The sequence below is a fragment of the Jaculus jaculus genome, chromosome 7 (genome assembly GCF_020740685.1).
Source record: "Jaculus jaculus isolate mJacJac1 chromosome 7, mJacJac1.mat.Y.cur, whole genome shotgun sequence".
Taxonomy (NCBI): Eukaryota; Metazoa; Chordata; class Mammalia; order Rodentia; family Dipodidae; genus Jaculus; species Jaculus jaculus.
In genome coordinates, this window is record NC_059108.1 from 51,177,596 (window position 1) to 51,192,435 (window position 14,840).

The 14,840-nt window shown below is 37.4% G+C and overlaps 1 protein-coding gene across 4 annotated transcripts in view; it reads left to right on the forward strand.

Moving 5' to 3' along the window:
• Nucleotides 1-14,840, forward strand: part of Fbxl4 (F-box and leucine rich repeat protein 4) — a 106,628-nt gene that overhangs the window by 39,511 nt on the left and 52,277 nt on the right. For all 4 annotated transcript variants that reach the window (XM_045155201.1, XM_004660592.2, XM_045155203.1 and 1 more), the window contains exon 6: nucleotides 5,779-5,992. In XM_045155201.1, coding sequence (XP_045011136.1) covers nucleotides 5,779-5,992 — 214 coding nt within the window. The remainder of the gene's footprint in view (nucleotides 1-5,778; nucleotides 5,993-14,840) is intronic.

Consider the following 14,840-nt stretch of genomic DNA (forward strand, 5'->3'; position numbering starts at 1 on the left):
CTGCTAGATGTGTGCAGCTGTCCTGTGGTCACATCTAGGGGCAGACGAGTGATGATTCCTTTCCAGGAGAAAGAGCATGGCCAACACTGCATCAAGATAGGTTAACAAGAAAAGAAGCTGACAGTATTACTTGTCCATAGTTTTGCATGACACAGAAGCCTTGAGGATGAAGACAAACAAGTGTAGGAAAAGCTGTTTAATTTGATGCTTAGGTTCAGTAAAGTGGGAGTGTAAGCAGGCATTCAGAAATAGAAGAGTGGGCAAAAAGAGTATGATCTTGTAATCATAGACTCAGCAAGGTCTGCCTCTTCAGATTCTTCTTGGTCTCTGTAGGAGTTTTTCTTCTTCTTGAGTATATCTCAGGACTCCTGTAGTGAGGATCCTTTGACCTATTGTGCAAAGCTGGTCAAAGAATTTCATGCTTGTTATTGTCCTCAGTCCTGAGAATGAACCCAGGAACATTCACATTCTGGGCAAATGCTCTTCCATTGAGCTATGTATAATTTTCCTGCCTCAGCCTCCTGAGTAGCTAGAAATACAGACTTGTACCATGAAGCTGACAAAATTTCTTTGAGGCCAGTTCTTAAATAGAAATACAAAGGCAGTGAGAGGTGAGAGTAATATGTTCGTTGCTGTTTATGGGAAAAGAAAGGAATGGTTTTTGTAGCCTGTCTTGGGGAAGAGGAATTCTGCTTTCTGTGACTCCATTTAAGGGAAAAAGAGGAGCAGAAGTGTGGAGGCCCTAATGAAATCAAAGAGACCTTGGATCTGGTGCTGTTTCTGAGGACTTCCTTTGCCCTTATTTCAAATATTTAGCAAGCTAAATCTTCATACTTTTGGAATTCCAGCAGTATCTTAGTCCTTTCTGCATCTCCGTGTTTCAAAACACTTTAGCCTGTTCAGTTGCCTTACTGCTGATAAGGCCAAGAAGTACTGAAGCTAATCATGACTATTGCGACCATAAACTATTGGGAGCTTATACTGTTGATCATAAACCATGATGATCTGGGTGTGAGGGACAGAACAAGTGGTATCAGGAAGCATCATTCTGCATCATAAAAATCTTTTTTTTAAAATTTTTTTTTGTTTATTCTTATTTATTTGAGAGTGACAGACATAGAGAGAAACAGGCAGAGAGAAAGAGAATGGACACACCAGGGCTTCCAGCCATTGCAAATGAACTCCAGATGCGTGCACCCCCTTGTGCATCTGGCTAACGTGGGTCCTGGGGAGTTGAGCCTTGAACCGGGGTCCTTAGTCTTCACAGGCAAGTGCTTAACCGCTAAGCCATCTCTCCAGCCCAAAATCTTTTTTTTGTTTGTTTGTTTGTTTTTTTGTTTTGAGGTAGGGTCTCCCTCTAGCCCAGGCTGACCTGGAATTCAGTATGCAGTCTCAGGGTGACCTTGAACTCACAGCAGTCCTCCTACCTCTGCCTCCCAAGTGCTGGGATTAAAGGCATGTGCCACCACATCTGGCAGGAATATTTTTTTCTCTTTAGTTTATTCTATGCAGTTTAGGAGTTAAAACATACAACCACAGACAGTTATAGTACTGAACAATTTTATAACAAACACTGATTATTGTGCAGTCCTGTCTTTATTTTGCATCTTGTTACAGAGGTACTATGTACGCAGTTAGTGTTATGTCCTTCTGGCCTATCTGGTCAGCAGATGGCAATGCATTGGAGCACAGTGGAGTGGCCCTGGGGAACCACAGCAGCAGTATTTGATGAATGGTTATGTGTAGACCTGACTTGAAGGTTCATGCTGGAATTCCTATAGATTTTTTTTTTTTTTTTGGTTTTTCGAGGTAGGGTCTCATTCTGGTCCAGGCTGACCTGGAATTAACTCTGTAGTCTCAGGGTGGCCTTGAACTCACGGAGATCCTCCTACCTCTGCCTCCCGAGTACTGGGATTAAAGGCGTGCGCCACCACGCCTGGCTCCTATAGATTTTTTAAAAAATATTTTTATTTAATTATTTGCAAGTAGAGAGAGACAGACAGACATAGAGGGACAGAGGATGGGCATGACAGGGGCTCTAGCCACTACACACGAACTCTAGATATGTGTACCACTTTGTGCATCTAGCTTAACAAGGGTCCTAGTGAATTGAACTCTGGTTGTTGGGTTTTGCAGGCAAGTGCTTTAACCACTGAGTATCTCTCCAGACCCCCCCCCCCCCTTTTGTTTTAAGTTTGGAATTTAGTTTATTTTCACCCTTGTATTTAAAACATTGTAGCAGATGTTGTCATTGTGATTCCACTACAGATCTTTCTTTGTACCGAGAAGGTAAAGTTACAAAGGTGAGCATGGAAACATGCAAATAAAATGACAGGGTGGTAACGAGTGATGTGTGTGTGTGTGTGTGTGTGTGTGTGTGTGTGTGTGTGTGTGTGTTGTTAATAGCTGAAGTCTAGCTTTGACTGAGTGCTGCCTCAGGTCACAATAGGACTAAACTGTAGAGATCATATTAAACCAAGTTGTAAAAACTCTTTAGCCATGAGATGAAATCTTAGCATTGCAGTTTTTTTCTTTTTTTTTTAGTTTAGAGCTAATGGATAAAGATGTTCTTTTGCAAAGTTTGGGCTCCAATCTTCTTACTCACTTTTCATTTCACCCATGTTAGTTGCTGACAGACTGAATAATCTCAGAAATGTATATGTAATTTTTGCTCATATTTTACTGTAGTTTTTCAGCCAGTAAAACCATTCCTTTCAAGTATAGTCACTGTTCCTACTAAGATGAGTTTAAATAAAGGGAGAGGAAAAATTTGGATTGGAGCATACGGGAGTTCTGTCTGCAGATTGCTGTTGCCCCTTTGACTTGGCTCTGAATTGACAGTCATATGACTTGAGGCAACACTCCGAGAATAAACAATAAATATTCATGGTTGATTATTAATGAGTAATCTATGAATAAGTATGGTCTATTTATGCTCATTACTGTGAAGAAGACTTATTTATAATACGTTAAAGAAAAAAAGAACATTTAAAGCTCGAGACTCTTGATGACAAGCCACTTGTGGAGTGAGTCTTTGGGAGGAAGTGTGCTGTCATTTACCTTCACAAGTTAGGACTTAGTAGAGTTTAAAGAATTTCTCAGGATTTTTTTTTTAATTTTATTTATTTATTTGAGAGCGATAGACACAGAGAGAAAGACAGATAGAGGGAGAGAGAGAGAATGGGCGCGCCAGGGCTTCCAGCCTCTGCAAACGAACTCCAGACGCGTGTGCCCCCTTGTGCATCTGGCTAACGTGGGACCTGGGGAACCGAGCCTCGAACCGGGGTCCTTAGGCTTCACAGGCAAGCGCTTAATCGCTAAGCCATCTCTCCAGCCCAGGATTTTTTTTAATTGCATAGACTAGTAGAGAAATAGCTTAAATTGGAACAAATAAAACTAAAAGCTTTTAATTAGTTATTAAAATCCTATTCCAGGCACAGATTTGTGATGACCCATAATGAGTATTGCTCATGCCTAGAAGTACTAGTTAAAATTGCATCTATTGTAGCTCCCTTTTTGCATTCTGCAGATTGTTTGCCTCCCTTCCCATTTGTGCTTTGAAGCTTAGTCACAAGACTCCATTCAGATGGCCCATCTCCATTGATAGCAGTTCCATTTTTTTTTTTTCAAATAGGTGCTGTGCTGCCTTGTTCTCTCTCTAGATGTGAGCTTGATCTGTCTGTTGTATGCATTTCATTTTCATTCCTTCAGGAGGCATTCTTGTATGCTTTCTAGATTGAATGACTTTATCAGTTATCTTGACAGAATTCCAAATCTCAAGTATAAAAAGCTTATTACACCTTCTCACATACTTATTCCTTTGCCTGTATTGTACATAGTTATCTCTTGCATTGATTCCTAGTAAGTACCATTTCTAAACTTTTTTCTTTCTCCCTTCTACCATTGCAGAGCAGTTCCATACAGAGTTAAGTAAGAAGTTTTGTTTCTTATAACTTTATTTTTGGACTGTATATATTAATATTTTGAGTTCTTCGAAATTAAAATTATCTCAGATATACTGTGTTATCACCCATTTGGATTAGCTAAGAAAAGTTAAGATTATGAATCAGAAGCCATGAACATTTATACCCAACTCTCCCCTTACCTCTTTGTGTCACATAGGCTGTGGTGATGAGCAACTTTTATTTTTGTGATAAGTAAACTCAGATTCAGATGTCTACCTACATGGTGAGTCTAGGTACAAGTTACCATTTAGCAAAATGCTTCTTATAAACTTGTGTTACTCTAGGTGAATTATAAGGCTAAGTAACTTACTTCTCTCTACAGAGATTTATTCTTAGCAGGAGACCTAGTTCAGGATTGTGTGTCTGAACTTAGGTCTCCTCATAAAACACTCTGTATCATGAAATACTTTATAATGGCTGTGAAAATTGCTGAGTGGAGGAAGTGCTTGCCATGCAAATATGAGGACCTGAGTTCAGCTCTCCAGACCCCTGTAAGTGCTGGTAGGCATGGCAACCTTCCTATAATCCTGGCACTAAGAAAACAGAAACAGGGAATTTCCAGGGCAAACTGGCTAGTTAAGCCAGCTGAATCAATGAAATCTTGTTTAAGTGAGAGACCCAGCACAATAAATGAAGGGGGGGAGAGTAGTCAAGGAAGAAAGACACTTGATGTTATCCTTTGACTTCCACATGCATGCACTTTGGCACAAAAGTCTGCGCTCACAAGCATGCATGCACATACACGTGCTCATGCCAAAACACTCTAAGAGAATTAGCATTGAATGAATAGGCTATAGGAAATATAGAAGTTAATATCCTTCCGAATAATTCATTAACCAAGACAAAACATGTATGTTACTGTGCATTAAAATCACACTTCCATAAGGAATATTAATGAAAAAATGATTTATATCTAGCCAGCTTTATTTTAAGGATACTGGGGTGCTCTGACCTTATCAAGCTGATGTCCCATATTTAATGTTCAAAACTGTGAGGCAGTGTGTTAAATACTATTCCAGTGTGCCTCAGAGTGGAGACAATACTAAGGAACACCATGCCTTTTCCTATGTTACTGCTACAAAATAGGGTAGGGCAACAGAAGAAGTGATCCACATTTGACTTCTATTTTAGTGTTCCTGCATTTATATGAGTGTTCTGATTTAGTAAGTCATTTAGAAAAACAGATAGGGCATAAGTTAATATAGTGCTAATATTGCTCAGGTGATACTGGTTGGTTAGATTGTCTAGAGAACTCAACAGGGATAATTGGTGTCCTGTGTTAGGGTTCATTTCCCTTGATAAAGGTTCATTGAGCCACATGCACTAGATTTGTATTTACTTTTAGATCACTTTCAAGTGATAGATGTGAGCAGAACTGGTTAACCCTCAACTGTCATGCAACTAGGATAAATACTATGATTTCTATTCTGATAAAATATTTTCTGCCTTTTAAGTAAAGCTGTCATTTTGTATGCAGTGTTGAAAATATGTTACCATGTACTAAATGAGCATTATTAAGAGGAGAGTATGTTCCAAAAGTTTTAAGCTTTGTTTTTGGGATTTATCTAACTCAAATGGGGATTACAGTAGGGAGAACTCTCTCCTCAGCTTTCTTAATTGCCATTTAGCATTAGTTGACCTTGTGTGATATGAATCCATTTTATCCTCCCAATTTGATTTTAGCATGCAACAAATACAAATGTAAGTGAAACAAGTTATTTTTCCCTTACCAGAAATTCATTTTTCTAAGCGTGTCAGTTCAGAGGTGATAGAACTTCATAGTTTCTATAAAAATGGAATATTGTTTTCTCAGGTTTCTGAAGGCATGTGGATCTGAATTAGTACGCCTCGAATTATCTTGCAGCCATTTTCTTAATGAAACTTGCTTAGAGGTTATTTCTGAGATGTGTCCAAATCTACAAGACTTAAATCTCTCCTCCTGTGATAAACTACCACCTCAAGCTTTCAACCACATTGCCAAGTTATGCAGCCTTAAACGACTGGTTCTCTATCGAACAAAAGTAGAGGTAAGAGCAGTTCATTTTCTTAGTTTCAACTAACTGCATATTTAATTGCTTTTAATTGTTCATGTAATTTCTGATTTTAAAATAAAGATTGTGATATCATCTGACTACTGTAAAATTGTTAGAGCTACTTTAGTCATTTCAAAGTTAGAATGCATTATGTTTTTAAATTATAAGAAAATGATCTTCTTTGCACTTTTAACATGTTTGTATTTTTGTGCCACTAATCTTCCTGGGTAAAGAAATGAGCAGTGGATTAAAGTGATCCAGAATATGGGCTGGAGAGATGGCTTAGCGGTTAAGCGCTTGCCTGTGAAGCCTAAGGACCCCGGTTCGAGGCTCGGTTCCCCAGGTCCCACGTTAGCCAGATGCACAAAGGGGCGCATGCGTCTGGAGTTCGTTTGCAGAGGCTGGAAGCCCTGGTGCGCCCATTCTCTCTCTCTCTCCCTCTATCTGTCTTTCTCTCAGTGTCTGTTGCTCTCAAATAAATAAATAAAAATTAAAAAAAAAATTATCCAGAATGTTAGCAGGGACTGAATTAGAGAACGGGTGGCATATAGGAGGATGGCATATAGGATATTTGCTTGGAGAAAGTGGGATAAAAAACTGGAATTGCTACCAGCTGGGTGTGGTGGTACACACCTTGAATCCCAGCACTCAGGAGGCAGAGGTAGGAGGATCGCCATGAGTTCGAGGCTACCCTGAGACTACATAGTGAATTCCAGAATTCCAGGTCATCCTGGGCTAGAGTGAGACCCTACCTAGAAAAACCAACACACACACACACACAAATTGGAATTGCAAGCTGGGCATAATGGCACATACCTTTAATCTTAGCACTTGGTAGGCAGATGTAGGAGGATTGCCATGAGTTCAAGGCCACCCTGAGACTACATAGTGAATTCCAGGTCAGCCTGGGCTAGAGTGAAACCCTATCTCTAAAACAAACAAACAAACAAACAAACAAAACATAAAAAATGGAATTGGGCTGGAGTGATAGCATAGTGGTTAAGTAGCTCGCCTGTGAAGCCTTGTGTTCAATTCTCTAAGTCCTATGTAAACCAGATGCACCGTGATGCAAGCACCCATGGTCGCATTTGTGCATAAGGGAGCACACACGTCTGGAGTTTGATTGCAGTGACTGGATGTCCTGGTGTGCAAATTCTCTCACATTAAAAAACAATTGGAATGTATAATGAAGTAGACATGGGCTAAACTTAATGATACCATAATATATAAGCCTCGTGTTACTAAGTAAAATCATGTCATATATATTAATCTGCTTGCTTTGTTCACATAATATGTCTTGGACATCTTTCCATGTGTGTATGTGGTGCTATCTGACTCTTATTAACTGTGTGCAGTATATAATCTTGTCTCTGCTTTTCAAATGTAAACATTGCATTGTTCTAAGCATTTTTACTGTTAAAGTGTCTAATTACTAACAGTCTTTTGCATGTCGTATTTATATACATACCTTTATTGCTGTAGGACAGTGATATTACTGGTTTAAAGACCAAATGTGTAGGTCCCTTAATGAACACCAGTGTGCTGTCATCTACTTGCTATCTCTACTTGAGACAAGTTGAACTGCTTTCTAGAAGTCCAAGAGCACTCTTACCTAGCCCAAATCAAGGCTTTGCTCTTCTGCTTGTCTGGAATTATTTACTATCTTATTTAAGTGTTTTAATAATTAATAATATTTAATATTTAACCATATTTACCTCAATTTTTTTAAAGATGGCTTTTTGAACACTGATAAAAAGTACACTTCTATCATGTCACCCACTTTTATTTCCTTTGAAGCATCCCTGTCGCTGTTTGAAGTGATACTTTCCTGCTCATATTCTATCTCTCACATTAGTATATAGAACAGTGTATAGTGATAATGTCTAACTTTTTCATTGCTGCATATCCAGGTTCAGAACAGGATTTGATTAGCCATTCACTAAATATTTGTTAATTGAATGAATAAAGGTAACCAAATTTTCTAGAAGGATGTATCAGAGACTTTCCCACAACAGAAGACCTTTATCTGTCTTTAATGTTACTTTGGTCAAGATATTCTGCTTCTCAGTATTTCTATTTCAATTTCCTTATATCTGAAATAAAAATACAGATCTGTTGGATCATTAGGAGGACTAAATTATATGTAATATAAATGCATGCTTTGAGCGTGGTAAACTCAATATATATGAGCCACTGGTAAGGTAATAATTTTTTTTACTACATGTCAGGAAAGATTGTTTACTTTTCTGTTTAAAGATACTTTTTTTTTGTTTGTTTGTTTTTTGAAGTAGGGTCTCACTGTAGCCCAGGCTGGCATCTCATTCACAGTGATCCTTCTACCTCTGCCCCCTGAGTTAAATACACTTTTTTGGTAAATCCTTATACTTATTCTGCCTGACACATCTTTCAGCAAAGATTTCATTTTGATGTAGTCATTGTATTTCATTTTGCTCTCTAATGAGGCTTCCCATCTGTTCTTGTAGGTCTTGTACATCTAAGGACATGTTACAGTTTTCTATACTTAAATCCTACATCTTTCTGGATAACTTTGTTGTATTTATACTTTCAGGTTCATTTAATTATAACTGGTTACTGTTTGTATAATTGTATAAAGGAAAGTTGGTTTTATCATTAATATCTTTTGGGTTTTTTTCATCTTGTAGTAACAATCTGAAAATTAACATACCTTTTATTTTTTTAACTTTGTTATTGACAACTTCCATAAATATGGACAATATACCATGATCATAAACCCCTTTCACCACCTTCCCTTTTACCACCCCCCCCCAAAAGTCCTCTCTTACTGAATCCCTTCTTATTTCGAACTAGTCTCTCTACTGTTTAGATGTCACCAATTTTCTTCCTCCTATTATGTAGGGCTTGTGTAAGGTAGCATCAGCCACTCTGAGGTCATGAATATCAAGGTCACTTTGTGTCTGGTGGACAGTATTGTAAACACTTCTCCTCATCCTTTGGCTCTTACATTAGTTCCATCATCCAACAGTTCCCGAACCTTGGAAGATGTGGTAATTATCTCATTTAGTGATGAACACACCACTGTCTCTTCTTCTTCTCAGCACTATGGTGAATTTTGAGTCACCTCATTGGTCACCACCATCTGAAAAGAAGCTTCTCTAACCAAAAGTGAAGGTAGCATTCGTAGATGGGCATGAACATAAGTGTTTAAAGGACAGTTTAGCAGCATAATATCCGTAATTAGAGAACAGTATTAAGTTCCCCCTCCCCCAGAACTTATGATCTCTCCAGCTATAGATTATTGACTAGGTTTTCAGTACCAGTCATGGATTCCCTCCTGTGGAGCAGGCTGCCAGTCCAATCAGAGAACAGTTGATTTCCCCCATAATGGACATGCCACCATTGCACTAATTGGCACATTTGGCCAATCCATAAAGCTTGCAGGGTGTCCACTGCCAGTTAAGACTATGGATGATTTTTTTTTTTTTCCCAAAAGGCTGCATGCTGCGTAGCTCTTTTCAGCATCCTGACCAGCTAGACAAGAAGGAGGTTTGCAGCTCAGCTCCAGTTTGATTTCTCAGAGATCTGCAGCCCAAGCATGTGGAATCTTCAGCTATAGGGTCTGACCATCTAGTTCTGATGGGCAACCAAAACCCTTGGCAATAGCCTATACATTTTGGGAGCATTAGGAGCCTGCCCAGCCAATAACTCCCTGAAAGATAATCCCACTCTTAACACTGAAGTTTTTCTAATAACAAATTTGAGACTTAAAGGCACACTTCTACCTCCACAAGATGTTTCTGGCCAAACTCTCTTTATTAACATATATTATTAGTGAAAAAGTAGATTCCCATAAATGTTAATTTTTATTTTTTTGTTTATTTTAATTTGTTTATTTGAGAGTGACAGAGAGAGAAAGAAGCAGATAGAGAGAGAAAATGGGTGCACCAGGGCCGACAGCCACTGCAAACGAACTCCAGACATGTGCGCCCCCTTGTGCATCTGTCTAACATGCGTCCTAGGGATTCGAGCCTTGAACCGGGGTCCTTAGGCTTCACAGACAACCACTTAACCGCTAAGCCATTTCTCCAGCCCAAATTTTGATTAACTTTCTTCTACACCTGACTCTCCTCTACTCCCTGTTTTTAGACCATTACCCCCCCCCACCCCCAGTATTCTGCCTTCCACTTGCATATCTACTTTACCATCCTCTTAGCCCCAGCCTTTCTTCCCTTTCTTATAGCCCCTTTCTAGCTTCCTGGTCTCTACTACTGATTCTATTCCAACTTATTTACATACTTAAACATGTGAAGCTAGGATCCACATATGAGAGAGAACATGGTATGCATTTGACTTTCTGGGCCTGGGTTACTTCATTTAGTATAATCTTTTCCAGATGCATCCATTTCCCTAAGATTTTTATAATTTACTTTTTTATAGCTGAATAAAACTCCATTGTGTAAATATTACACATGGTCATTATCCATTTATCACCTATTGTAAATAGAAAAGCAATTAACATGGATGTGTAAGTATGTATAAGGCAGCGAGTAGAGTTAGTTATATGCCAAGGAGTAGTATAGCTGGGTCATATGGTAAATATATTTTTATCTGTCTTAGGAATGTCCACACTGATTTCCTCAATCAACTGGCTGTACCAGTTTTTATTCCTACCAATGAGGACTTTCTCTTTTCCAAACCCTCACTAGTATTTGTTTTTATTGTTTGATTGTTACTATTTTTTTTTAAATTTCTTGATGGTAGCCATTTTGATAACAGTGAGATGGAATGTTAAAGTAGTTTTTTTGTGTATGTTCTTGATAGCTAAGGATTTATAATATGTTTTTAGATGTTTAATGGCTATTTTTATTTATTCTTTTGAGAACTTTATTCAGTTCTATAATTCCCCCCCCCCTTTTTTGTTTTTCTAGGTAGGGTCTCACTCTAACCTAGGCTGACCTGAAATTCACTGTGTAGTCCCAGGGTGGCTTTAAACTCATGGTAATCCTCCCAAATGTTGGGATTAAAGATATGTGCCACCATGCCTGGCTAGTAACCCCCTTTTTTGATTTGGTTATTTGATTTATTTAGTTTTTTGATTTATTTATAAATCCCACATACTAATCCTCTGTCAGATTTATAGCTGACAAAGATTTTCTTCCATTCTGTAAACGGTCTCTTTGCTGTATTCTCAGTGTCCTTTGCTATACAAAAGCTTTCTAATTTCATTAAGTACCAATGGGTGATTAATCTATCTTACTCCCAGAGTGACAGGGGTTCTATTCATAAAGTTTTTGCCTGTGTCTATATGTTGGAAGTGTTTCCTCTGCTTTCCCTCTGACAGTTTCAGAGTCTCAGGTCTAATAATTAAAGTCCTTGATCCATTTGGACTTGATTCTTATACATGGGAGAGAGATCAATTTATACTTATCCTTCTACTTGCCTAACATCCTAGTGTCTTCATTTTTCTCTTTAGTGTTTTAATGTTTTCATTATACAGATTCTTCACTCTCTTGGTTAGGTTTCTTCCAAAGGACTTAATTTTCTTTATAAATGAGAATTTTTCCCTGATTTTATCCTTAGCATGTTTGTTATTGGTATATGGAAAGGGTGTTGATTTCTATGTTCTATGTGTTAATTTTCTCTCCTTCTACTTTGCTGAAATCATTTATTACCTTTTACAGTTTTTCTTTTTTTGGTAATCTTTAGGGTCCCTTGTATAGAATCATGTCATCTGCAAATAATCCTAATTTGATTTCTTCCTACCTTGTTTGTATCCCTTCTATTTATGTCTCTTTGTCTTATTACTATAGCTAAGACTTCCTTTACTATATTAAATAAAAGTGGAGAAAGTGGACACTCTTGTCTTAACCCTGATTTTAGGTGAAATGCATTGAGTTTTCCCCATTTAGCATAATATTGGTTATAGGTCCATTATAATTAGCCTTTATTATATTGAGATATGTTCCTTCTATTCCCAGTTTATCATGAAGGGCTATTGGATTTTGTCAAATATTTTTCTGCATCTATTGAGATGATAATGTGAGTTTTGACATTGAGACCCTTTTAATAGTGTGTTTCAAAAATTTGCATATGTTGAACCATCCTGCATCTTTGGAATAAAACCTACTTGATCAGGATGAATCATTTTTTTTAAATTATTCATTTGCAAAGAAGAAAGAAAGAGAGAGAGACAGATTGAAAAATTACTGGAGAATTGAACCCAGGTCATTACACTTTGCAGGCAAAATGCCTTAACCATTATGTCATCTCTCCAGCCCCATGAATGATCTTTTGGTTGTGTTCCTCTATTTGGATTACCAGTATTTTGTTGAGAATTTTTGCATCTATGTACATGAAGAATCTGTACTTTTATTTGTTTGTTTCTTTCTTTTTGTTTTGTCTTTATCTAGTTTTGGTGTTAGGTAATACTGGTTTCATGAAAGGAGTTTAGTATTGTTCCTGCCTTTTCTGTTTTATAGAATAGTCTGAGAAGCACTGGTGTACTTTTGTGAAGATCTGATAAAATTTACCAGTAAATCCATCTGGTCCTGGAGTTTTTTTTTTCAGTTGAAAGATTTTTTTATTGTTGTTGTTATAAGTGCTTTGATGTGCATGCTTTGTTGTACATCTGTTTAAATGTTTTTTGGCAGGTCATATATACTTAGAAATTCATCCATTTTTTTAGACTTTTCCAATTTAATGGAATGTGTGTGTGTGTATTCTTTATGTACGTGCTTATGATTCTGAATTTCATTGATATCTGATGTAATGGTGCTCTTTTTATTTCTAATTTTATTTATTTGGGTCTCTTCCCTCTTTATTTTGGTAAGTTTCTTGAAGACTTTATCAATCTTTTTCATCCTTTAAAGGACTGAACTTTTGTCTGATTGAGTCTTTGTGTTGTTCTTTTGATTTCTATTTTATTGATTTCTGCCCTGGCCTTTATTATATTATTTCTTTCCATCTACTGACTTTCAGTTTAGTTTGTTCTTCAATATCATTAAGTTAATTATTTGTGACCTCTCTAATTTCTTAATAAATATTAGATACCTAAAGCTATAAATTTTCCTGTTTGGCTTCATTGTATTCCATAGGTCTTATATGTTATATTTTTATTATCATTTGATTCTAGGAATTTTGTTTTATTTCCTTCTTGTTTTCTTCAATGAACCTTTCATCATTAATTTCCAGGTGTTTGTGTGTGTTCTGTATTTCTTGTTGATTAGTATTTTAATCTTGGTGTGATTACATAGAATACAAGGAATTATTTCATTTTTCCTGTATTTGTTAAGATTTGTTTTGTATTCTATTATATGGCTAACTTAGAGAATCCTTCACCTGCTTCTGAAAAGAATGTGTGCATTTAGATGGAATGGTCTGTAGATGTCATTTAATCAAGATATTTCTCTGTTAACTTTTTTCAGGATAACTTGCTAGTTGGTGAGAATAGGACATTGAAGTCACCCATTACAGTTGTGTTTGGGGTTATCTGTGACTTTACATCTAGTAGTATTTGTTTAATGAAGTTAGGTGTACCCATGTTTGGTGCATGTGTATTTAGAATTGTATTCTCTAGTTGGGTTGTTCCCTTAATCAATATAAAGTGATTTTTTTTTATATACTCTATTTTTATTTATTTATTTTTCAGAGAAAGAGGGGGAGAGAAGGAGAATGGGTATGCCAGGGACTCCAGCCATTGTAAACAAACTCCAGTCACATGTGCCCCTTGTGCATCTGGCTAATGTGGGTCCTAAGGAATTGAACCTGTGTCCTTTGGCTTTGCAGGCAAATGCCTTAACCCCCGAGCCATCCCTCTAGCCCTAAAGTGATCTTCTTCTCTTCTAATGTTGGGTTGAAATCTATCTTGTTAGATATTAGACTAGCAACACCTGTTTGCTTCCTCGGCACATTTTATTGAAATATTTTCCATCCTTTAACCCTCAGGTAATATACATCTTTTATGGAATGGTGTGTTTCTTGGAGACAACAAACAGTAGGATCCTACCTTTTAATCCAGTCTGCAACTCTGTTTTTGGTTGGGCCACTGAGACTATTGATATTAAGAATTATTGTTGAGTGGGAGAGATGGCTTAGCAGTTAAGGCACATGCCCGCAAAGCCTAAGGACCCCGGTTTGATTCCCAAGGTCCCATGTAAGCCAGATGCACATAGTGGTGCATGAGTCTGGAGTTCGTTTGCAGTGGCTAGAAGCTCTGGTGTGCCCAATCTCTCTCTCACCCCCCCCCCCGTCTGTAATAAATAAATAAAAATAAAATCTTTTTTTAAAAAAAGAATTATTGTTGAAAAGTGTGTATTTCTGCTATCCTTGATTTTGTAAGCATTTGCTGTTTTTCTGTTTTGCTCTTGCATTAACTGCTATTTCAACGTGGTTTATTCTTTTCTGTGGTCTAATGTATATGTAGTTTTTCCTCTTCAGTCTGAAGGATCCCTTCAAGTATTTTCTGTAGAGCTGGGTTAGTGGTCATGCATTCCATTAGCCTATTTTTATCATGAAGTTCCTGTTTCTCCTTCAGTTATGGCAGATACGTTTCCTGGATGTAGTAGTCTCAGTTGGTGATCATTGTCTTTCAGAACTTGGAACATTCTAAGCTCTTCTGGCTTTTGCTTATGTTGAGTAATCTGCTATTACTCTGATGGGATTTCCTTTATAGATGACTAGATGTTTCTCTCTTGCTGCTTTTTATATATTTTCTTTGGTCTGTGTTTTTAGTAGTTACATTATAATATGGTAGGGAGAGGATTTTTTGGTGTCTTGTCTGTACAATGGTCTAAATGCCTCATGTATTTGTACTGGCATCTCTTTCCCTATTTGGGGAAATTTTTCTTCTCTGCTTTTGTTGAAA